The 25,166-nt window shown below is 38.8% G+C and overlaps 1 protein-coding gene across 1 annotated transcript; it reads left to right on the top strand.

Annotated features, from left to right (window-relative positions):
* The first annotated feature begins 867 nt into the window (after positions 1-867).
* prkcba (protein kinase C, beta a) lies at positions 868-22,013 on the top strand. The gene is made up of 17 exons (XM_079463244.1): positions 868-1,238; positions 1,700-1,731; positions 11,352-11,434; positions 12,709-12,820; positions 14,050-14,178; positions 15,406-15,562; positions 15,642-15,776; positions 15,855-15,951; positions 16,028-16,174; positions 16,260-16,433; positions 16,524-16,615; positions 16,741-16,803; positions 17,788-17,926; positions 18,006-18,086; positions 18,351-18,458; positions 18,535-18,675; positions 20,634-22,013. The coding sequence occupies exons 1-17, from the start codon at positions 1,072-1,074 to the stop codon at positions 20,787-20,789; spliced, it is 2,013 nt and encodes a 670-aa protein (XP_079319370.1). The 5' UTR covers positions 868-1,071; the 3' UTR covers positions 20,790-22,013.
* The last annotated feature ends 3,153 nt before the right edge of the window (positions 22,014-25,166 follow it).

The following is a 25,166-nucleotide window of genomic DNA, read 5'->3' as shown; positions in this document are numbered from 1 at the left end:
GGATTAGTCGCTTATGTTGTTGCTTGCCTCATTTGTCAGATGCTTCAAATATAAACGTCTGCCAAATAAGTAAATGAATGTCACTGAGTAAGAAGAGGAATTGCCACATGGAAACATTTGCTAAGGGTCAAAAATGGCCATTCTTTCAACTCTGCGTGTAACAAAACACGGCAAATTTGTGACACCATAACATTATTTATTAAACACTTCGTAATGGTTTCTTTAAAAGCCAAATTGATATTTTAATACTTATTTTATTAGTCAGTCTTAAACGGAACCGTGAAAAGAGAGGATGTTACACTCTAGTTTTGATTTGCATATAAAGGCACACACAGCCTAGGGATATTGAATGACTGCAAACAGATATTACTGGTTTCAAAGCAAAGGTTAATATAAACAATGTATCATCATCACAATAAGAAGATATGTGAGGTACTTGCCCAACAGTGGCAGAACAGACACATCTTTTCAAAAGAAAAAAGTGCTTTGAATAAGTCAGAGCTGTAAAGCTGAAACTAAGTGATGAAAGACGCCCACGAGACTGTCAACATATATTTTGTGTGGCATGCATTTATTATTAAACAATGTTAAGAACACCACCTGTAATAAAATGCATGAAATGTCAAACGTGAAGATGGCACCATTTGACCTAAAAGTCGGTTTCCCGTCTTATCTACAACTCTAAGGTTAAAGTAGCCACCACACATCACTATACACATCGACTTTGAATAAATGCATATTTTAGTTTTCAGTGCGGATTAATTCGTGCAAGCTTCCATAATAAAGATATTTAATCGTAATATGCCTCTCGACCACAAGACTCGCGAGCGAGCGTACAGCGCTCGCACAGTTATGCAAATCGCCCGTATGACAGGGGGCGTGGCCACAGCGTCGCTGGAAGCTCCGCTGCAGCGCGTCAGCTGGGGAGAGGCAGGCGTATGCTCGCTCGCGCGTGCCGACCAACCGGGAAGCGACGCGCAGACCCTGTACAACGGCGCACGATAGAGATCGATTACGAAAAGCAGATTTTCCCCTCGGAACGCGCGGATTTCCAACACTTCCGTCCTCACCATGGCCGACCCAGCGAGCAACGCTGCGGATGGCGAGGGGGTAGCGCGGGGTTTCGCCAGGCAGGGCGCGTTGAGGCAGAAAAACGTGCACGAAGTGAAGAACCACAAGTTCATCGCGCGCTTCTTCAAGCAGCCGACCTTCTGCAGCCACTGCACCGACTTCATCTGGTGAGTCAGCGGGCGTTTGCGCGTTCGCGCTGCCGGGCGTTAATGTGGCGCTTCGTTGCGTATATAAGACGCAGGTTACGCACTTGATGTTCGCGACAGGAAAAGCCCCCCTGTCACAAACACACCGAACATCCGCAGTGGTGTCAAACGCTCGACAAAGACGCCGAGCGCAGACGGAAACAAAACTGCTGCCCTGCGGTTCGTGTCTTTACGCAAAACGCATATTCTCGCCTTTTTGTGTAAACTCCACCTATTTTGTTGTAAGCGTAAACACGAGGTGTCACTTATGAGAAATGACGCTAAACCATTGCGCACTGGGGAAAATATTTGGCGATTTTTGCGGAATATGTCGCGCGCCACCGGGTGTCTCGGTCCTGTGCGCAGAGGAATGCGTCTAGATTTGGTGTCTGCGCTGTTGTTTTATCGCTGTCATCTCACACACTGTGTTGCCTCTTTTGCAGGGGTTTCGGCAAACAAGGCTTTCAGTGTCAAGGTAAGACTGCGCTCCTCTGTATCCACATGGAAAAATGGAAGCTGCGCCTTTTCATTGGGCGAAACTGCTTGTTTTTGGTTACCTTGCAACCCATTTGGACCGTAGACAGTCTTGCACAACGAGGGTTTTTTTTTTGGAGGGGTAAAGATAAGGCAGACTTTGCTTTTCGGGTGGTGGGTGGGTTGAAGACATTTCTGCTGACAGCGGCTGCACACAAATCCGGCCACTTTAGTGCATTTTAAAAACTACAGTGCACTGGGGTTGTCAGATGAATGCAATGTGCTATATTGAAATATCTTATTTTGATGGCGAGGTACCATGGAACTTCTCTGTCACATTTGAAAGTCAGTCACAATATCTGCCATCCCAGTTACATAATGACTCCAACACAAATTCACAGGCAGTGTTGTCATAAAGTTGTCAGAGGCTGAACTGTCATTATTCAAGTGGTTTGGCAACATGATTGTGAATGCATTACCACCCACGAAGGACCCTTAACGGGCATTTAAAAGCAGATCATCATCCTCTATGATTACATCACAGATCCAATCACTAACACGGTATAAACCATGTGTAAAATCTGCACTGCAGTCTCATAAAACATGCAATTGCTGTAGGACTTTATCGGGCAATCCTGGTTATATGATGGCTGTTCCCCCATTCACCACCTTTTTACCTATAACAACTGCTTCTTAAGTACTGCTTTTAAAAAATTGAGAACGTATACGTTATTTTATAATACAGTAAGTGATTAATGTCCGCATGGACGTCAAAAGGAGTAATTGTACCATAAAATGGAGGTTCAGATGTAATGTACTAGCTGTCATGTTGTTGCAAACCAATGTCACTATCTTCCAAGAGATCAAAAGTGATTGTAAATTCCCATTTTTGTGATATAACGAAAGTGAATGTGAACTGGGACCGCCTTGCTCCAAAATGACCGTTTACGTATAATGAAAGTGGGCCAGATGACTTGTACCTTACATTTTAAGTCATATGACCCATGTTGCCTTCTTCCAAAACCTCAAAAAGGATTTCAGGTTCCCATTTTTGTGACATAATGAAAGTAAAGGTAAACTGGGATCACCATGCTCCAAAATGACCATTATGAAAGTGGGCCAGATGACTTGTACCTTACATTTGAAGTCATATGACTCATGTTGCCTTCCAAAACCTCAAAAGGGATTTTAGGTTCCCATTTTGGTGACATTATGAAAGTAAAGGTAAACTGGGGCCGTCATGCTCCAAAATGAACGTATAATGAAAGTGGGCCAGATCACTTGTACGTCACATTTGAAGTCATATGACAGCTTTTTGTGAGGGACTCTTTTATTGAAAGGGTCTTAATTTATAAACATTATTGACTCTTTCTTTAACTCTCATGAAGGCATCGTGAGAACTGGGGGGCCGTGATCATTTTTAACAAATTACATTTCTGTCTGTTCCAAATAACAAAACTGTCTTATGGCTTCAAGTCACTCAGAATTGTATTTAAACAGACTGACACTCAGTCTTAATGACTTCGAGCTGTGCGAGTTGGAAACAGCATGAACATTTTCATTTTTGGCTTCATGTTTTTTTTTTAATCTGTTTTGGATTACACAACAGACATCAGATTGAAGTATTCATCTGTGATGAATGATGTACACGATGAGTTCTGGACAAATAGACCTGCTTGGTTTGTGTGCGGAAACAACGCCTCGCATTTACTGCCTCAACAAATCCTAATTTGATGGGATCTATTAGAATATTTTAACACAGTCATAAAAGTATCTCTCTCCGGTGTTCTCTCTAATATTGTGGCTTCCTTTATTATGCCAGATTTTACGGTCTGATAATTCATCAATCTGTCATCGTGCCTATTTACATTTATGCATTTATCCAAAGCGACTTACGTTGCATTGTACTTTACATTTGTTTCTGAGAACGTACGATCCCTGCGATGGAACCCATGGCCTTGTCGTTGCTGGCACCATGCTCTAACCACCGAGCTAGCAAGAAAGCTATGACATCTTCCCAGTGCTGATCCTGAATTAGTTTATTTCTAATTGATTTTAAGCAATGAACCACAACGACATATTTACAGGGTTTTAATCAAAGCTATAGAAGCAGAGGGACATATTTACTGTGTTTATGTGTTTACAGTATGTTTAAAAGGCCAGTCAAAACAATTGCGGATGCTGCAGTGTTAGCATTCAGTGTCAATCATTTACTCTTTGAGCAAACACTCACACCCAATTGTTAGCTTACAAGATAAATAAAACAAAGTGTAAATGTAGACCTCAGTCTTGTTAATATTTGTTCTTTTCTTTTCTCAAATACATATTATTGTTTTCCACCACGTGTCGCTTAGAACATGCCTGTTGACGTCTTCCTTATAATAGCATATACATCAAGAAGATCAGTCTTGCATTAGCAAGTAGCAAATATTGGTTCATGGTTGTTAATAAAACTAAGGTTAGTGGCTATTTAATAAATGGGAGGAGCCCTTCCATATGTGCCCCATAGGGATGTAACAATATCAAAATCTCACTGTATGATAATACCTCGGTATAATGTCCATGATGCGATATGTATTGCTATATTTGAAATGACAAATGATGACTTCGAAACGTAGCAGAAGCATCCTCTTTTCTTCATGTTTTAACCATAACTGTTGCTTTGAGTACGAGATCGGCCAAATGACCTAAACATTTGTACCAGATGGACCTTGCCAAACACAACATCTATTCTTTTTTCGAGCCTTCTCTATGTTAGGCTCGGAAGACCTATCGCTTCATATGACCACGATAATATTGAGACAATTGTGCTATTGCGATAACACGATATTGATAATAGTGTTACATCGCTAGTGCCTCATTTAAAAAACACATCAACAATGTAAAGCAATTGAATAGTGTGTTTAAATCAACTTGATAGGACACATAATGAAGATCAATAAATCTAATTTGTCCTACATGTAGCTAGAGTCTTCATTCTGTCCATCTTTAACTCTTGCATGTTTGTTTTGTGAGAGGGTTGAAGTGGAAAAAGAGAGGAGGTCAGAGCCCTGGCCTGGTTCGGTTTACAAAGGGAGGTGTTTTAAATAGGCAATTTTTACCATTTAATTTAACTGTCAAATACTCGTAGGCCGAGACAGAGGTGGTGGTTAAATAGAGAGGAAAAGATGCAAACAAGTGGTTGAGGTAGAATTTTAGTGATTGACACAAAGCAATATACTATGACAGACAATCATAAGGCTTTTTCTTTATGCCAGACTCTTTAAGTTCCTCAAGTCATACACATTTAAAAAAATGAAACATGTTCATATGAAAATCAAAAGCATGTTTGGATCAAACGACAGAGAAAAAAAGCTTTTTTTAAAGAAATGCCAAAATGCCATTGTTGTTAATTCAGAATTTCTGTACAATTGGAAGCTTTCTTTGTAAATGTATGGTTGGAAAAATATGAATATAATTTAGTTAAAAGCATGAACCTGTGTTCAGCTATGATTCACACTCGGGCGCTTAATTTGAATGCAACATTTTCCCTAAATGTGGCGATAAAGCAAATAGTAATAAATCACTAAAGTGCTGCTAGGCTGTGCAGAACTCAGCGCCAAGATGCCAGTGTGCTTCGAGTGGTTGCCAAGACTTTGCTATGCGGTTACCAGGGTGTTCTGAGTGATGTTCAGTGTATTTCTTTCTAGTTGCTTACCGGCCCAAATGTAAAAAGCCCATCTTTGATGTGCTTGTCCTTAAAAAAGGGACTCAAGACACATTTACGTCTGCAGGGTTTTTCCATCTTGCGAAATGCAAATACTGTTTAAAAAACAGTCATTTGTTATATAACTGCATATGTAATTTAAGGCTAAAATACACTTCAAGACTTTTGCTCAGATTTTCAGTCTGTTCCAGTCTGCAGATTTGGTCAGATAGTGTGTTTCTATCTGAAACTTTCAAAAAGTCTGCAAGTGTATAATGTCTGGTTTAAAAGAAATCTCTTCAGATTTTAAAAGTCTTGTAGTGTATTCCAGCCAATAGAGGAATAGTTCACCCAAAAATGTAAATTCTGTCTTCATTTACTGATGAACACAAATAAGATTTTGTGAAGGATGCAAACAGTTCTGGGGCACTTTTGAGTGACTACCATTGCAATTTCTCCTACTAGTCAATGGTGTCCAAGAACTGTTTGGTTACAAGCATTCATCCAAATATCTTTCTCTGTTTTTACATTTTACATTTACATTTAGGCATTTGGCAGATGCTTTTATCCAAAACAACTTGCATTGCATTATCCTATACATTTTACATAGGTATCTGCAATCCCCTGGGAACCAAACTTGCGGGTTGTTAACAAAATGCTCTTACCACTGAGCTACAGGAAAGCAGTTTCCTGTATTTAAACCAAATGTTTAACCAAATAAAGAAATGTATACAGATTGGGAAAAACTGACCGAATTTTTATGTTTTGGTGAACTGTATCTTTAAGCGTTTATTTCATTTACAGAAAAGGAAAATTGCCGTGGTAGTTTCACGGGTTAGATGTACTTTTTGGTAATGTCATGAGGTGTTTCTAAAGCTTGAATGAGGTAACGGTGCCATGGGTTCAAAACCCATCGGCAAGCATTTCCAACTTGCTTAAACTGGCTGCCAAATGCGTAAATGTACAAAATGTGGGCTGCTTTAAGAGTTTTAACAGGGGAAAGTTAAACATCAGGCATGAACCGGTCCTTTATCACCAACTGCAAGAACTTTGCAGTCACACATCTGTACGATCCACAGGGCTATAATTAAATGGAAAGATGTAATTCATAAGAAACTTGACTCTAATTAAGCTGCATGTACTCAAGGGATCTCACACATTTCATAATGAACGGGTATAAAGGCTTATTTTCGCATACATTGTAATTGCTTTTATTAGCCGTGTTTGCAAAGAGAAAGCATTACAATTATTGCTCACGGGTGGGCTCTTTGTAGGTCTTTGAATGGACCATAAATATGGTTCCATGTTGGGGAAGGCCTTAAATATTAAAATCCTTATTTGCGTAAGTTTGAAGTGATGAAGTAGAAAATGAAGTAGACGACATTCATGTAAAAACTGGCCAAAACTAGTTCCATTTGTTGTTAGTCAACTATAAGCACAGGTTCGGTCATGTTCCACGATATGCTGAAAATTGGCAGCTGGTTCCAGCACGTTTCAGTGCTGTAGGTTATGATGTACCAGATGGGGATCACCGCAGCCAGTGGTCAAAAACAACAATTGCATTTTCTTTTTTCGTTAAAAGTTTTGCGCACAGATTTTTAAAGTCATTTTGTCTTCGTAGTTTTTTTGACTTTTTGGTTTTAAATAAAAGTACGTAAATCTCACTAGTTGTTTTTGACAGTGTATACTAGACCATATTTCATATGCGAAAGGTTGAACTTGGAATCAAACAGGTTGGCACTTGCCAAAGGATGGAAGATGATCTCCTATCGAAACAATCAACAGACGTGCATGATGTTGTCGAGAGTTAATCTGAGGTTGACGAGTAAAATGACATTAATCTTAGAGAACCGTTCCACTCGTTTTAACCCTTAGGTCTTGTTGCTATAGGCAACCACCCGCAGGTTAGGGAGGGAATGTCCTGGAATGTTTCTTTGGAAAAGGGGCAGGGTGAGCCGAAAACGCTGTTTACACAGAAAAGGAGATTCTTTTGCCTCAGTGTGACACCTGTAACTCCACCGTCAGCCTTCGTTCTGTGCATTCTTGTGGCTGGAGTGTATAGCAATGTTTGGCTTTGTACTTTAAAGTATTGGGTTTGTGAGCGGTTACCTCCCTTACCTCTGCTCTTGTCATTGTGTTTACCTTGCTTGTCAGGTCCTACAAGCTATTCAGAAAAGCAGAAGTTAAATATGTATGCGCGAGATGGATCGATAAAAACCGAAGAAGAATATTGCTCAAAGGTCGCTCTTGAGTTCTTGGCTCTGCTTTATTGGAATCAACAATGTCTGAGAGGTTTCTCCTAAACCTCCCCAAGCAAAAATCAAATAGGATTACTATTAATGCAGTAAGAAAACAATGCAAAATATTGTGAATTGTGTATCACAGATCATCTCAGATAAACCAAATGGAAAATGTAAATGCTCATGAAAATCATTCACTTTTGATCATAGACTTGGCAAATCTGAGCACAATGTATTTCTATATGTATAGTCTATGTTTGCTAGTGTCCATTTCTGTCTAGAAGATTCTCAATTCTCATCTGCGATTTTTCTCCTTTTTGGATGGATACATTGAGAGCATGTTCGATTTGACATTAAACAGGCGTGCAATAAAATCACAGATCGCACCAGTTGCCATTAAGTTGTCAACATCATCAATAATTTGTCAAGCAATGCATATTTAATAGTCTGGTTAATAATGAACGCTCGGGTGCTCCTGTGATTAAAGTCCTATGGTCTGTCATGTCTTGTACTGTATTCTATTGTGTGGATGTGTTTGGAAGTTGTTGGTGTTAAATGCTTTGAAGTCTCCTTATTTACAAAGCATATGATACATCGTGTTTATTGTGTACACACTGTATGCATTCGGGGTGGCTTAGGTAAGTAGATATACTGTAGATGTCAAGTACTAGAGTTTTAACCCTAGATGTAGAGATTCATGGTGTAAAGATTTGAAAAATTTGCCATAAAGCCTTGTCCACACCGGGACGATAATCGCACGCGTTTATCGTAGACGTTTAACGCCACGTTTTGTTCAGGTGCCTGGAGCTGTTGAAGTTGCAGTAAGACACAATTTTGTGGCACAAAGCAAAAAGTGGTCTTGCCGAGCACACATTGGCAAAGAGGAAGTAAGATGTATTCTTCTTCTGTATGAGTTTTACAGCGTCACCTTGTGTACCGGGGTACCTTGTTTTTCATAAAGCACATGTCAGTGAATTTGCATGCTCACTTGGCTCATCGCCAGTGAAAGTCGCTTGGGTATGAACGCTGAAAAACACTGGCGAAAAGCGCGTACGATTATCGTCCATGTGTACAAGTCTCAAGGCTGTTATTGGCTATCATAATTATTGTCTATCAGAAACATTGTTAACCAGATTATAGAACATAGATTCACTGACCATATGATGAATAGTGCACACTAAACTAGAAAACATGTTTTTTGATCTGGCAAACTCTAATCTAATCCTAATTTTTACAAAATCAGGAAGTGTCGAAAGACAAAGTACATCGAAACAATGCCGTGGTTAGTTAGTCGGCTCCAAAATTTCACCACATTCAGTGATGAAATAATCACTAAAATGTGTTTAGGATCATTTTTTGATCGTCTGTATGGCTGTTTCTTTAAGTATATGAATGTTGACACGTTTCCATTCACTTAACAACCAGGGTACATGAGTTTGGTGGAAAAAATACTTTGGATCAGTGAATTCAAGATGAAGAACTATGAGTAAGTGTGTTTTCTGGATGTTGAAAGCATGACCTTGGCATTGCTGGTGCCATCAGTTCAGCTATAGGAACTACCCAAGGATGGCCAAGGGGAAGTCCCATTTAGAAAAGTGCCACATATCTTAACATTGTGTTATTGAAGCAATAGACAGTTTAGGCATTCGGGCCAATAAACAATACAGAGCAGAAAGATTCACAATTAAAGCACGATCTTCAAACATATAGTAAACCACACTATAAACCGTTCATGCAATGATTGAAAGTTTACATAAGTAAGAGATTGCATCTGAGTATTTATGACAGTATAGAGAGTTTTATGGTCTATGCAAAGCTTTTACAGATGGTCCAAAAACTTTGCTTGTCATGTTTGTAGTTTCTAATGTTTTTATTTCTGTCTATTCAAACATAGTTGATTAAACTCATTAGTAAAAGACTAAATGGGTGTCTGAGATAAGGGACATATCTTAGGTGCAGCTTAAGGTCCATATTTGAAATCTTATATCTAGTGGATGTATGATGTCAGTGTTACAGCAGCAGGGTTGCCAGATCTGCGTAAACCCAATGACCCAAATACCAAAATTCAAAATGTCAGTCCCATGTGTCAATCATAAACAAACTAACCCTTAAGACTAACATTGGGGTTTGTGTTATTCTCTTTAACCAGGTTTCAAAGACAAGGCTTAAGACTAGTCCCAGACTAAAATGAATGCTACAACTGTCATAACTGAAAATAACTTGCCCTAACATATTTTAAAATGGATCAGTGCCATTGTTTTGGCTTAAAGGCAGAGTAGATCATTTGGAACATGCTAATGTTTGCCTGCTAGCAGTGCAATCATACGATCCCTTCCTCTTGCAAATCAACATCCAAGGCCACGCCTCCTACAAAACACATGAGCGTGCCGCAGACCAAAAGCTGTTGGATCGGTTCTAGTGAAGTCACGTCACATTCACCGGTGAGAAAACATTACAGTACAAAGTGAATTTCATTACTACAATAACAGACGTCTCCAGGTACCTGCTCTCTGTCCGCCATTGTCCATCTGCCTGCACATTGCACATGAGCGCGCTAGGGTTGGGCGATGTCAACCAAATTGGCATCGGACGATGGCTACATTAAGATATTGTAATGGACGATGACATCGGGGGCGGGGCTTGGGTTCGTGGTACAACTCCTGCCCACTAGACAACGCAGACAGGCGTCTTACAGTTATAAAGTCAGTCGGGTCTGCGCAAACTGTGCACCCACTTTATACAGTGCGAGTTATAAAGTCAGGCCAGTCTGTACCGCGCAAGCTTAAGAGCTTAAGTCTGCCCCTTAGCCTTGTTCATATTTGTTCACGAAGTGATTTGCAGCACGCAGCAGCGAGAGTCACGTGACGAAAGTGAAACATTTGTTGGAATCACGATGCCGGCTCACCATAGTCTCAGCCATCGGCGGTGGACGATGGCACCGTCTACCGGCCCAACCCTAGAGCGTGCTGATGACGTGTGATGGTTTTATAAAACCAACTTAAATATCCTATGGTTTAGTCTTGGCATAAGTTAAGCATTGTCTGTGAAATTTTAAGACAATTTGGGGACCGGTTTCCCAGACATCACTTGGCTTAAGCCAGGACTATGTCTTAGTTGAATGTTTTAAGAGATTTCTGGGCAAGTTAAATTCAGTTTAGCCTTTGTGTTGATTCTTTGTAAAATAAACAAGTTCATAGTCTTTCCTGTAGCTCAGTGGTAAGAGCATTGCGTTAACAACGGAAGGTTGTGTGTTGGATCCCAGGGGTTGCAGATACCTATGTATAGGAAAATGCAATGTAAGTCACTTTGCATAAACGCGTCTGCCAAATGCCTAAATGTAAATGTAAAATAGTCCTGGCTTAGGCTAAACCTTGTATATGAAAGCGGGCAGTAAAGCGGATTAACCAATTCTATATACCTTAAACCAGCAGAATATAAAAACTCACGGCAACCATTTAAAGTTAACAGTTCAGTAGACAAAACAGATCTGGCAACCCTACCGCAGAGAAACCACAGACTGCATTTATTTGTTTTATTTATAATTTAGTATTTCTTTAATGTTTTGCATAAAAAGGGCTGCATTTCTTTAAAATAAGCCATCTATTTTCTTCTTGAATGAAGCACATTTTGTGTTGAAAGTGGTGTTATGGCATCTTGTCTCTAACAGTTCTCTTAATGTCTCTCTTTCTCATCCAGTGTGCAGTTATGTGGTCCACAAACGCTGCCATGAGTTTGTTACATTCTCCTGCCCAGGGGCGGACAAAGGCCCTGCATCAGATGTAAGTAAACAATGCAAACTTGCCCGAAGACAAACAAACATATGCCCCAGCCCGCCTCTCTCCTGCACTCTTGCGCCATCTTTTCCGATAGCGAAACACACTTCCTTTTGACTTGATAAAATCTTCCTTTGACTAAGCGGTACACACACAAACACTGATGCATAAATTGTGCACGGCGAGCAGTTTAAATATTTATTCAGCGGTAACTTATTGAGTAGCCTTTTAATAAAGCTTAACATTAATCTCGTTCATGCCCTCGGCGTACCTTCACATGCCGTCCACCCAACATGCATGCAGGGATGTCGATTTTCGATTCTCTAATCTCTATTTTTAGAAGCTAGCTTCCTCCTAATATGTGTAAGAGCAGGCGCAGACATGCGCTTCCTGTGTGGCGCTTTATCTCTGCGTTGCATCCAATTATATTTCGCTTTAGTAAATTATTCATCGAGGGATCCGTTTAAAAGATCAGATGAAATTTTCCCTTAAAGGAATATGCATGTTATTGCAAAACCAAACCAGCTTTAAAGAGGAATAACTGCTTTAATGTTCATGTAATGCTGAGGATACAAGTTCTGACTCGACCCTTTTGTGGGTTAATGCATGAGGAAATAATTAAAACAGTACTTGCTGACGTCGGTTGGAAAACAACAATGAGGGAAGTGCAAAGGAAAAGCAATTATTCTGCTTTTTCTTGACAGCTATACTGTTATTTTGGGACTTAGCTATTGCTTGGGTCTCTAAAGTAACGCCCCCTAGTGACGGAAATGAAGATAATGTTTCTGGCATTCCTTTATATTACATCACATTACCAATGTCTTGGCTATGGTTCATGTCGTGAGGCAATGATACATTTGTGGTTACTTGGATTTTACTACCAATAAAAAAACTGCAGTTCAATCTAAGTTTCATTTTGAGAAAATGAATTTTAATCTTTTCAGAATCAATATTATCACTAAAACCATCACTATGCAGTCTTAAGATGTCGTGAGGTACTCCGGCAGAACATGTTTTGGATGTCTGCCTAGTCAAACACCCCTGATGAATAAACTCTTTGTAGAACACCTAAAACAGGCGTGTCTGATAAGAAGACCAATATTTCAGCTATAGCGTGCTTGCATTATTTGCTTTTGCTTTGTCGTTCTTAGGGAAACTGTGGTATAGGTTCACATTATTACTTTAGTTTAGTAGCATTCTCAATATCATGTCCTTCCTGTAACTGACATACAATATCTGAAGGTGCCCTGGTAAACAAAGAGTTGTGTTTTGTGTCGCAGGACCCTCGTAGTAAACATAAGTTTAAGGTACACACGTATTCCAGCCCCACGTTCTGTGACCACTGCGGATCTCTGCTGTACGGACTCATACACCAAGGGATGAAATGTGACAGTGAGTATAAAAACAGTCATTTTATCCCACGTTATTGCAAATTTTCCATTTACATTCTTACCTTTGAGGTCCAGTATGAAATTTAGCGGCATCTTGCTGTAAGGTGGCGAATTGCAACCATTGGCTCACTCCCCCCCTCATTCTCAAAGCACTACGGTGGCTGACACAGAACTACGATGTCGTCAAGTTTTCGCTTCTTTGCCGAAGGAGATAACGTATTAACGAAATGCGCTCTGTTGAGCTGTTTGTCCATTAAGGGCCACCGTAGAAACAACATGGCGCATTTCATGCTAGGGGACCCGCGCTGTATGTAGATAGAAACAGCTCATTCTAAGGTAATGAAAACATAATGCTTCATTATGTAAAGTCTTTATACACTGCTTAGGACAAAGTTATGTAGATTATATTGCTTTTCTGTCGATAGGTCCTCGAAACAAATGATTATTCCTTTAAAGGATCACCCAAAAAGCTGTCATCATTTGTTCTCCCTCACATTGTTGAAAACCTGTACATGACTCTTTATTATGTGGAACACAAAAGATATTATGAGTTCATACAATGGAAATATTGTTTGGTTACAAAGAACGTCATGCAGGTTTAAAATGACATGAGGGACGATAAATGATGAAAGACTTTCCATTTACGGTGAACTATCCCTTTAAGGACGTCTTCATATTCAGGTTTTTATCAGATTTAGCTTGTGGGCAAAAATTTGGCACCAAAGGGAAGGAAAGCCAAGTAAACCCACTCATACAGATCCAAAAGTTTCACTGCACAAGGCAAGCCCTCCTGTGATGCCCTCTACTGGTTATACTGATGCATTACACCTTCTACGCATTAAATAATATACATGCTCATTTTAAAATGATATAATTGCAGAGTTATGAAACAATATCTGTTTATATTTCTTCTCTTAGCTAGTTAGAAAAACAAGATCATGCTTGTACGTATATTCTATATAGTTTATAGTCGATTGCATAAAATAATGTTTGTGTCTTATACATAAAGCTACTCAAACCACATCTTTTTATTCGTGGAAGTGTGTACATGGTTTGGCAAGTGTGGGTGTGTGTTTGTGTGTATGCAACTGTGTGTGTTTTTCATGGGCGTGTGTACGGTTAGGTGTCTGTGGTGTTTGCGTGGGAATGTCCTTGTACGACGCCAGAGAGCGTGAAGCAAACGCCGCATGTGTGATGCTGTCAATCTAACGCCATGTGGTTTTTCCGCAGCCTGCATGATGAATATTCATAAGCGATGTGTGGAGAATGTTCCCAGTCTGTGTGGAACGGACCATACAGAGAGGAGAGGCCGTCTGCATCTCAGTGCCATTATCAAAGATCTCACACTTACCGTGACCAGTGAGTTCCTACACACATTTATTTTATGTAACGGAGGGGAGGTCCCATTAACCGTTGGTGTTGCCAGATTTAACTATTTAGGGGATTGATGCTCGATTCTCAAACGCTCTATGAAATGAGAAACATGACCTGTATAACTTGCTTTTCTCTGCGGAACACAAACTATATTTAATACTTTGGTAACCAAACCACACTGGTTACTATTGACTTCATAGTATGGACACAAACCACTGACACATTATTCTTAATATCTTCTTTTGTGTTCCACGGCGAAAATCATCACACACAGGTTTTGAATGACACGCGGGTGAATAAGAGATGAGATATTTTCGGGTGAAATATCCGCTAATTTACCTAAAATGAGTTTGTCAAAAACAGAAACCAGCTACACCGAGCTCAGCGTTCCATTCCCAGGGACTGAAGGTACTGATAAATGCAAAACCTAAACCCAAATGTAAACGTAACCCTGCAAATGAAGTTAAATCGTCTTCACGGTAGCGCTTTTGTTAGTTTGATTTAATAACAAACCGTTCTAAACGGGTCTGCTTTTCTCAGCTCTGTTTTGCCTCGGGCTGGAGCTGCATACTCTGGAAAGATGAGATCAATCCGCCAACGATCGCCCCACATCCTGTTTTTCGCGCACACGCGCTCGCCATCAATCAGCTGTCCAGAGCCGCGTGTGGAGGCGGTGTGTAATGATAGTGGAAATGTTCGACACGTTACGGTTCATTTATAACATGACAGATTCTTTAGTGTGAAAATACGCGCTGTGGATATCGAGCAGCTTGTTCAATGTATACATTTCATCAGTATGCGAGGACCTTCAGACCTATTTCTTTTGTGCTGCTTTACCAAGTGAGCTACATGAACAAATGGATGTAAGATGACCTAGCAACCACCCAAATTAGCTTAGCAAAGACTTGGCGACCACAAAAAACACCAACAAAATCTTGGCTACTAGCACCTTTGACAACCCGGCTAACAACGCAGAACACCTTGGCATTGGCCTCGCAACCCCTAGAAGTGCTCGAACAACCATCCTGCAATACACCAAGCTACAAGCTTGACGCCTAGCGACTACCCAGAATGATTTGCATAACTTGCGGTCGATCGCATGTTAAATATAAACACGCAAGTTTTGTAAAGTTTGGAAATCGTGCACAATGTTGTACAAATACAGTAAAGTTTTTATATGTGTAATGTTTATGATTCTGTTTCCATTTACAGTCACGGAGGCTCGTAACTTGGTCCCGATGGATCCCAACGGCCTGTCAGATCCGTATGTGAAGCTCAAATTAATTCCAGACCCAAAGAATGAAAGTAAACAAAAGACCAAAACCATCAAGTGCTCCCTAAATCCCACCTGGAACGAGACCTTTAGCTTGTAAGCATTCAACTCCGCAGTCAAATGAATACGTTGTGTTTATGAGGTGGCGTAATGAATGCTGTTTTCGTTACCACAGTAACCTCAAAGAGACGGACGTAGACCGGCGTCTGTCTGTGGAAATCTGGGATTGGGATTTGACCAGCAGGAACGACTTTATGGGTTCCATGTCTTTCGGCATCTCTGAGCTGCATAAGCAAGGTGTCATCGGATGGTAAGAGCTACTTTGGAGATACCGCTTTCGATAAAACGCATGCACATCTTGAGCTCTGTGCACGGGTTTGGATTGCAGGTTTAAGATGCTGGGTCAAGAGGAAGGGGAGTATTTTAATGTCCCAGTTCCACCGGAGGGAGAAGAAGGCAATGAAGAACTGAGGCAGAAGTTTGAGGTGCCGTCTCATTCACCCTTTCTCACATCTGCGTGTAAGCATTTAATGACTTAAACGTGATTATTTGTCACCTTAGAGAGCCAAGATCGGCCCGGGCATTAAGAACACAGACGGATCGTCGAAGAACGACATCTCCAAATATGATGCCAATGGCAACCAGGACCGCATGAAACTCTGCGACTTCACCTTCATCATGGTGCTGGGCAAAGGCAGCTTCGGCAAGGTAGCCACACCATCTGTTCGCTTTCTGAAACACATGCTCATTTGGGTTTATTTGTATATTCATTTACTCTTCTTTCTCAATTCAGGTCATGCTGGCTGAGCGTAAAGGCACAGATGAGCTGTACGCCGTGAAGATCTTAAAGAAGGATGTGGTGATTCAGGACGATGATGTCGATTGCACTATGGTGGAGAAGAGAGTCCTGGCTCTCTCCGGCAAACCGCTCTTCCTCACTCAACTGCACTCCTGCTTCCAAACCATGGTACGTATCACATTCACACTCCGTAAAACGGATTCAAGAAACCCTGAAAACCACCAGCTCTTATGTTGTGATGGCGCTTGTTTTTTGTAGGACCGTCTTTACTTCGTGATGGAGTACATCAATGGTGGAGATTTGATGTATCAAATACAACAAGTTGGAAAATTCAAAGAGCCCCATGCAGTGTATGTAATGACTCGGTTGAATCTCAAAACTGATGTTTGCAATCTTATATCTAGTTTCTAAGTATCGGTTTGTATAATAAAGTTAGCGACCGTAGCGGGGTTTTAACTCTTGTGTTTATCATCAGGTTTTACGCAGCGGAGATCGCCATTGGTCTGTTCTTCCTCCATTCAAAAGGCATTGTTTACAGGTGAGCTGTTGGATTGTATTGTGGTTTGCTCTGTACCTTCGTCTGCAAATAATCCCTGTGATTCAAAGATTAGACTGTGTGTATGTGACGCAGAATTGCGTTGGTTGCAATATTAGTTTTTAATGTTAATTAGGGCCGTCAACGTTAATGCGTAAACGCATGCGAATCATTTTTTTCAGATAAATGCCTTAAAATATTGAACGCAATGAACAGTGTCTGTTTATTTTGTCATCCTTTGTCTAGCGTTACATTATATAATCACGCTAGGCCTTAAAGCGCGATTTGAAACGCTTTGACGCGTTCAGTTTAGATCGTAGGGTTGTCACGGTACTATAAACATGTCTTACGATACTATACCAGCTGAAGTATCTCGATACCATGTAGTATCACAATGCTGTGCTATGTTCATAATTCAGATCTATACAAAAAACACAGATTTAGATTAAACATTTTGTATTTGCTATAGTAAACTGTATTATACTTTGCACTAGAATATTTTGTTATGTTAGCTGTAATAATTGGATAAATTGTAGCAAATATTGTTGTGTGTGTGTGTATATATATATATATATATATATATATATATATATATATATATATATATATATGGTAAGACTCAAAAACACTAGTGTCTATGAGTTTTAGTAGTTTACTGTAGTAAAAACTAAAGTACACTTGATAATTTTTCACGTGGGAACTAATTCAAAGTTAAAATGTTCTGAATTACATGAACTTTTCCAACAAATACATGAAATGATCAGTGCTCGAAATGGTCTTCTTACCTTACCTGGTTTGCAACTTTAGGTCAATGATAATGATGATTTACAAACTGAGCTATCGATACGATTTATCTGTTTGACTTTGACTTCAGCCCACAACCATCTAATTGTGAAGGTTGTCCAGATGGTTATGCTTATCCGAGCAAATGTTCACCTAACATAATTTACATATATAACATATAAACAATGTTTTATATTTCTGCAGAGATCTGAAGTTAGATAATGTGATGTTGGATGCTGAGGGCCACATAAAAATCGCAGATTTCGGCATGTGCAAAGAGAACATGTTTGATGGTTCCACAACTAAAACCTTCTGTGGCACGCCAGACTACATTGCTCCCGAGGTTGGTTTGCGTGTTGTGTGGATTGGTTTTATACTGTAAAGTTCGACATGATATCAAAAACATCGGTCCCCTGTTACAGATCATTGCTTATCAACCGTATGGGAGGTCTGTTGATTGGTGGGCTTATGGAGTTCTCCTGTATGAAATGCTTGCAGGACAGGTAAGCTTTTGTTTATAGATAATATTAAATAAAGACAATTGTTTATTACGTTTTAAGCAGTAAGCATCTCTATTTGTATCCTTTGTTAATGTAAGAACCTAACTAGACGAATGTAATGTTTATAACTTTTTAACACATAACTGTACAATAGTACAAACTCTGAATCGTTGGACTGCACATGTGACCAGTTCAGGTTGATTGTAGTGTACTGGATTGTTATGGTACGAGACAGTAGTGTCGACGCGTTTGCTTCTCTTTCTTTAGCCCCCTTTTGACGGTGAGGATGAAGATGAGCTTTTTCAGTCCATCATGGAGCATCACGTGTCTTACCCGAAATCCATGTCCAAAGAAGCAGTGGCCATATGCAAGGGGGTAGGTGCTTGTACCCACAAACACCCCACACGTCCTATGTTTGTATACCATAACCGGCCATGTTATGCATTTCCAGCTGATGACCAAACATCCTGGGAAACGCCTGGGCTGCGGACCAGAGGGAGAGAGGGATATCAAGGAGCATGCGTTCTTCCGCTACATGGATTGGGAAAAGTTACAAAACAAGGAAGTTCAACCGCCCTTCAAACCCAAAGCAGTAAGTACTAAAATGACAGAATGCGTGTTTTTTTAACAGACCGACGGTTTTCTTTCGTACGCTTCCTTTCTCCTGGGGCGTTGTGTCTTTGATTCCCAATGCTGAGATGTTAGAGAACTGAGTGAGCTCGTGAGTGGAGCGTTATGGCTTCATCTCCATATATTTAAGTGCCTTGACGTGATTTTCTGAGAACGCGGCTCATTTTGTACACGTTACTGAGGCTCAAGTGTTAGTTCTACACAGGAAGTAATGCGTCTCTTCATTTTCTGCTGTAAAGCCACAAGGTTGCTGAAAAAAACATGTGAGGTGAGGCTGTGAGAGTTTGGTTTTAAATGTGTTACTGTAATTGCAATACGGAGTTGCGGTGGAGAAGTCGATGTAGATTTAGCATATTGCACTTTTTAGATGCGATTTGAATTTATATCAATCTTATACAGGCTTAAAATGACTGAACCTCCATATAAAACACATACGTCATTTTTTATGATTGTTTTAACCTCATTTTTAAACTTTGATGCCCAAAGTGACTTAAGTTTAGTTCAGTTTTTTTATATTATGTTGTAAAAATCTATTCATGGCAACAAGGTGTTTAAAAGAAGATTGACAGATATTGAGTTTTAAAATATAGTTATGTTTTCATATTTTTCCTAAGCTCTCGCTGTTTTGCATTAAAACAGCATAGCACTTTGCAAGGATTGCACTTTCACACTGAGAGTATTATGTAATGTATGGATTGTTTTGTATTCACAAAACAACACAACAGTACAGGAAGCTTAATGTTGCTTCATGCGTATAGATGCCATTGACCGTAACATAATCCTAACCGAGTCAAGTTACGGTTAGATTGTCCTTTTGTTATTACTTGTTGGCCTATGTGTCCAGGGTCAGTGAGCCCCGCCCCCTGCGTTATGTTTCAATAACACTGTAAGCTTAAATTGTTATGATTTCGCACATTTCCAGGTAAGTTTGGATGTATATTATCCCTCTTATCTTGTCACAATCGCGCCATTTCACTTCTGATTTCTCAATGCTGCACTTCAATCGCCTGATGTCCAAATGCGTCCCTAACATTTTGTGATTTTGATTCTGTAATGTACAAGTGTTTATTTTAGAATCAAAAGCATCATTGATATAATGTGCACGAAATACAGCACTCAAACCCTCAGATGGAAGCAAGATGTTTGTAATCATTTTCTTACATAGCGAAATTTGTATATACTGTAGTTTTATATATTCTAGATTAGCAATGAAGATATGTTTATGACTTTCTGTCGTTACACAATCATAACGTTTTGTTACTTTACAGCAATTGTTTGCAATTAAGTTTCTACAAGAGAAGATGAAAAGTTAATTCATTTTGATCAGTGGTTTTGTAGGCTATTCCATTATGTACCCGATTAATAGTAAAGGAGTGTTTCAGGTTCAATACTTGTTTGGTTTCTCGAAAACTTTCGTGGTGTTTCGCAGAAAATCTGAATCGAAAATGAATCACAATTGGATTAATGGTAATAAATGTGCGTTGGAGATATTTAAAGCACTGAAATTTGAATCTCATTTTTAACTTTTGATCTGTAGCACACAAGGATGAAATAAATGTAACGCGCTAGACATATGAATGAAATAAGTTTGTATAAGCACTTTAACAGGCCTTTTTCCAAAGGTTTTGATATTGAAGAAAGGGCATATTTTGTTCTGTTAAGACTGACTTAATTTGACATGTAATTCATTAAGATCTTTGGAGAAAACCAACAAAGATTTACCTTTAAATAGTTTTTCTGCCTTGCACGAATCTGGAACATTCCTTTAGTTCCTTTAAAGATTATCCTTTGTTTTATCCTTTATTGTTTTATATTTTATATATATATTTTCACATTTAATTCAGTTTTCATTGTTTGCTCATTTCACATCACCATTTTCCCATCCCATCCCACACCTCTCTTCTCTCGTCTTCTCCACAGTGCGGTCGAGACGCAGAGAACTTTGATCGTTTTTTCACCCGCCATCCTCCTGTCCTGACCCCACCTGACCAGGAAGTGATTCAAAACCTGGACCAACAAGAGTTTCAAGGGTTCTCTTACATTAATCCTCAATTCTCCTCTATAAAATCCAAGTAGCCCAATTTAGCAAAGCACATTTTAGGGACCAACCGGATTGCAGATACACAGAGGCCGATGTGAGCAGTCGGCCAGTTTAGTGGAATGGAGGTCATTTCTATACACACTGTTCCTTATGCTTTCAATTCAATATGACTAAACCTTCTAATTTCGGGAAGGATGGAGGGAAATGATCGACTTAACTTTTTAAATGAACTTATTAAAAGGAGATAGCTTTGAGGTAATTTACTATTCTCTAATGCTTGTATTTCTCAATGTACTGGAATCTTACACAACTTCAAAGCATCATGGTGGATTTCACAAAATATGAACAAGTCCAAGTCACATTTCACCCCAAAAGTAAAAGAACGAAAATTAATTACGTAACAAATTAAACTTTATCCCATAAACAATCCTTCTGCATGAAATGAATAACAACCAGTATCACTTTGAAGTATTTATGCATTACATTAAGTATTTGTTGTACTGTTATTTTTGTTGACTTGTATGACAATATTTTACTGTATTACAGTAATTATAATATAATAAAAATTCACTTTTGAAGATAATGGAAATTACAAAAAGACTCAAAGTGAGAATTTATAAATTCAACAGTGCCAAACATTTTTGGTTGCAAAGCATGCACATATTTTCAAACCTTTGGAGTGAAATATGAATTGAATCCTTTCGTCAAGGTTTTGTGAGCCTCACCCGTTTAAAATCCTTAAATAAAGCTGCCAAACCTGTTAGTGTCCTCTAACACACAAACACAAACCACGCAGTTCAGCTGAAGCATTTAGCGCTCATTGATCGGGACGTTTTAGTGGGTCACCCCATTTTTAGTGCTTTTCAGATGGATGTTTGTACACGTGTTTGTGTAAAACTGTGCCAAGTCCGAGATTCAAGTTTAGGAACTGATTATACGGTCCATCATGTAGTTTTCCAACCAGTGCTGCTTGGATACTCATAACTCACATTACTAAATACAACTCGATATGAAACAACTGAAAATATGATGTATACATCAGCAACTTAGCGACTTCATTCCAGACATTTTACTGTTGTAACTACTTACTGAAGATAAAGCATATCTTGTTGTCATCTTGTCATTACTCTGCCAAATTTGTGATGTATGATTCTTTTTGACTTGTTACCTGTGCCTGGCAGTGTTTGGATAAAATAACTGTGAAACTGTGGACAGACTGTTTCTCTAGAGGAAAATATATAAATATGTATTTGGAATATATTAATGGTCTCTGTCTGTATATTTTCCTAAATATTTTCCAGGCAAAGCGCCTTGGATGTTACACATTTGCATTGGTATTTTGCTAAAACCAAAAAAGTAGTATTAATCCCAAACTGGAGAATGATTATGCTATATATTTAGAAAGTTATTTGTAAAACTATAAATGATAAAAAAACAAATAATTTAATAACAATCAAACAATCTGAAATATGACATACAAAACTAGAGAAATGCAAAAATAGCGTATTGGACCATTTTGGTTTTGTGCGGACATGATGATGCAGTTGATGAGTAGGTAACAGAGACCAGCCCCTCAAGAGGTACTGTACTTCTCTCCAAGGGCCCTTAGAGCCGGGCTGGGGCCCCGGCAGAAGGTGAGACATTTGGTAGCCATTTGTGTCTCTCCGTTCCTGGTTTTTGTGTTTATCAGAACTTCGTAAACTGTTCGTCCTTGTTGTTGGAGGTTGGACTTGATTGTCCAAATGTTTGTCTCATGGGTGAGTTTATGGTCCAGTCTGCTTTCATATCTACTGTCCTTGAGCTCTTGATTCTGATGTTTCTTCCAGCTGTGGGTCTTCATCCATTCTTTTCTCCTCTCTTTTTTGTGCTTCGTCTGACTTCTAGCATCTGTATTTGTGTGGAGACGTTCTGACGTTCTCTATGATGTCTTATTTGTGTTGTTGTCATCTTGACTTGCACATATAATTGTGTGAATATTACATTTAAAGTCAACATGAAATATTCTTGAAACAATGTGCACAACTTTAGCACATTATTTCAGGAGAAGAAACTGCTGTTGAGTTTTTCCTCAAAATGTAAAAACTTGAAAAATGTCACTTTTCTGCTAATGTCACCTTCGCTAAAATGGCTATTGGGGCATTTATTAAAAAAAATGTGCACTTTCAAAAAAATAAATTAAATAATTCATTATAATTCAATTAAAAGACGTGTCGTACGTTTGGTTTTCTTGGTTTTCATGTCATTTCATGTTGACTTTAAAACCAGATGCATGATATGGTGCCATTTTGTTATTAATCCTGGATTTGTATGGCCATGAGATTGCGTTGTCCTCTCCTACTTCGTTGCAAAACTTGTATCTCTATCTACATTACGATAAGCATAATTGAAATATATTTTCATAACTTTAATCTGTGAAACGTTTGCATTTCTAACAACTTATTTAATCAGGATATTGGAGTAGATTCCATGATATTTTTAACCGAAATTAATCTAAAAGTTATGCACATAACAATGAATAAAACCTTTAACTCCATTCTCTCTCTCCTTGTAGAAAAATCGTCGCGACACTGGGAATTTCGACAAGGAATTCACCAAGATGGCGGTTGAGCTGACCCCAACAGATAAACTCTTCATAATGAATTTGGACCAAAACGAATTCCAAGGCTTCTCCTACACCAACCCCGAGTTTGTCATTCAAGTTTAACCCCAAACTCCGATTGTCTGCTCGGAGCGATTATACGTCAGAGAAGACCTTTTTACCCAGAATGCATTGTTTTGTCCTCGTGCGTCTTGATTGTCCTCTCTCTTCATTCTACAAAGGCCCAGACCCTGCAAGATCATTCAGAACGGAGCCAGGACTACTCAGTCCAAACCAAGAGCTCAGAAACTCCGAATCCAATTGGGCCGAGGGAGCGGTCATAAGAGTGTATTCATAGTCTCCATGAGAATACCACACGTTTCATCTCCATGAGAATTAACCTACCTCTTTTCTTTATACATTCTCCTTGTCCCTAGATGTTTCGGCTATTCAGCAAGACACAAACAAGTTGACCTGCAATAGACATCATGGCTAAATCAGTCTTTAGGTTTAAAATGACGATGTTTAGTATAAATTCAAAGCCCAAAGATTTAGTGCTTTATCAAATGATCAACAGTTTATTATAGTGTTCATTAACTTGGACCACACATATAACTTTGTTTATACCATCACTGGAAATGTCATCTCCGGCATAAGCACATTAATGAAGTCAAATCGCCAGTGTTAAAAAAGTTCAAATTAACTCTCACAGTGTATATATAATCCTTACATCTATAGCGTAGATTATATATACACTGTGAGTGTTAATTTGATCTTTTTTAACACTGGCGACTTTGCTGCATCTACATGGTCTTTAGTTTCCAACAGGCTGTTGTTCATAACATTTTTATATTTATGTCATGATATCTTGTGGGACTTCAGCCGGTAAAGATTAAAGTATACATAAATGAAGCTTTAAAAAAAGTTCAACCATATTGCTCTTAAAGTGTCAAAGATCTGTTTGTTGACACAGCAATTTTACAAAAATGTGTGTCAAGGGTCACTAAACAGAACACGGATATTAAAATAGTCTAATAAGATAATTATTTGTTTTGAGGCAAAGTGCAATCCACAATTTATTGTCATATTATCTGGAAGATGTATAATTTTATATTGAAGTCATATAATAATGTATATAATAAAAATTTAATTTACTTAATGCTCATTTCAGATTGGAAAATCTGCATTAGGACAAAGAAAATTATGAAATGTGTATATATATATATATATAAGTATAGATATAGATATAGATAAACAGCAGAAAAAAATAGACCATTTACAAACTTTTTTTTCAAATCAGCATCTAGATGTATTGTGTCCATTTCAGTTCAGTGTCGGTTGAATTTCAACAAAATCAAACGTCAGGAGTGACAAAGTCACAATAGCAATGTTGAAAAACGCATGAAAACTGATAGAAATTCAGGTTATTACGTAAAAATACATTTCGAACTTTCCTAAATAGATTTACAAATATGACTCTTGCGTTGCTTGAAAGTGAATATGAACTTGTTTTCTTTGCGGTATTTGAGGTCTGAAAAGAGCATCTTTTCTGTTATTTTGAACCGTTTCTCCAGTTTTCTTTTTCTGCAAATAAATGCAAATAGAAACAACATTATTATTAGAAATTTGGGAGAAATACCGTTAGTAGTTCTCATAATGAAACATGATCGTTTCACCTAAACACATACCTATAGATAGTACATTCAGAAAAACTGAAAATGGTCTTTGAAATGGTCTCTTAATTTTCCGCAGCTGTGACATCATTCCATAGACAATACATGTTCAATCACTAAACCCCACAGAACTGAACAGCTGCACATTTAACCTTCATTGT

This window comes from Barbatula barbatula (genome assembly GCF_947034865.1).
Source record: "Barbatula barbatula genome assembly, chromosome: 8".
In the NCBI taxonomy this organism is placed as follows: domain Eukaryota; kingdom Metazoa; phylum Chordata; class Actinopteri; order Cypriniformes; family Nemacheilidae; genus Barbatula; species Barbatula barbatula.
Note: the sequence above shows the minus strand (reverse complement) of the source record. Positions and strands in the feature narration are given on the sequence as shown.

What these genes read in the sequence shown, in the direction of transcription:
- prkcba (XM_079463244.1), top strand. Translation starts at nt 1,072, where the DNA reads ATGGCCGACCCAGCGAGCAACGCTGCGGATGGCGAGGGGGTAGCGCGG. An exon ending in TGGAACGAGACCTTTAGCTT is followed by an intron (nt 15,563 to 15,641) that starts GTAAGCATTCAA and finishes TCGTTACCACAG; the next exon opens with TAACCTCAAAGAGACGGACG. An exon ending in TCAAAAGGCATTGTTTACAG is followed by an intron (nt 16,804 to 17,787) that starts GTGAGCTGTTGG and finishes ATATTTCTGCAG; the next exon opens with AGATCTGAAGTTAGATAATG.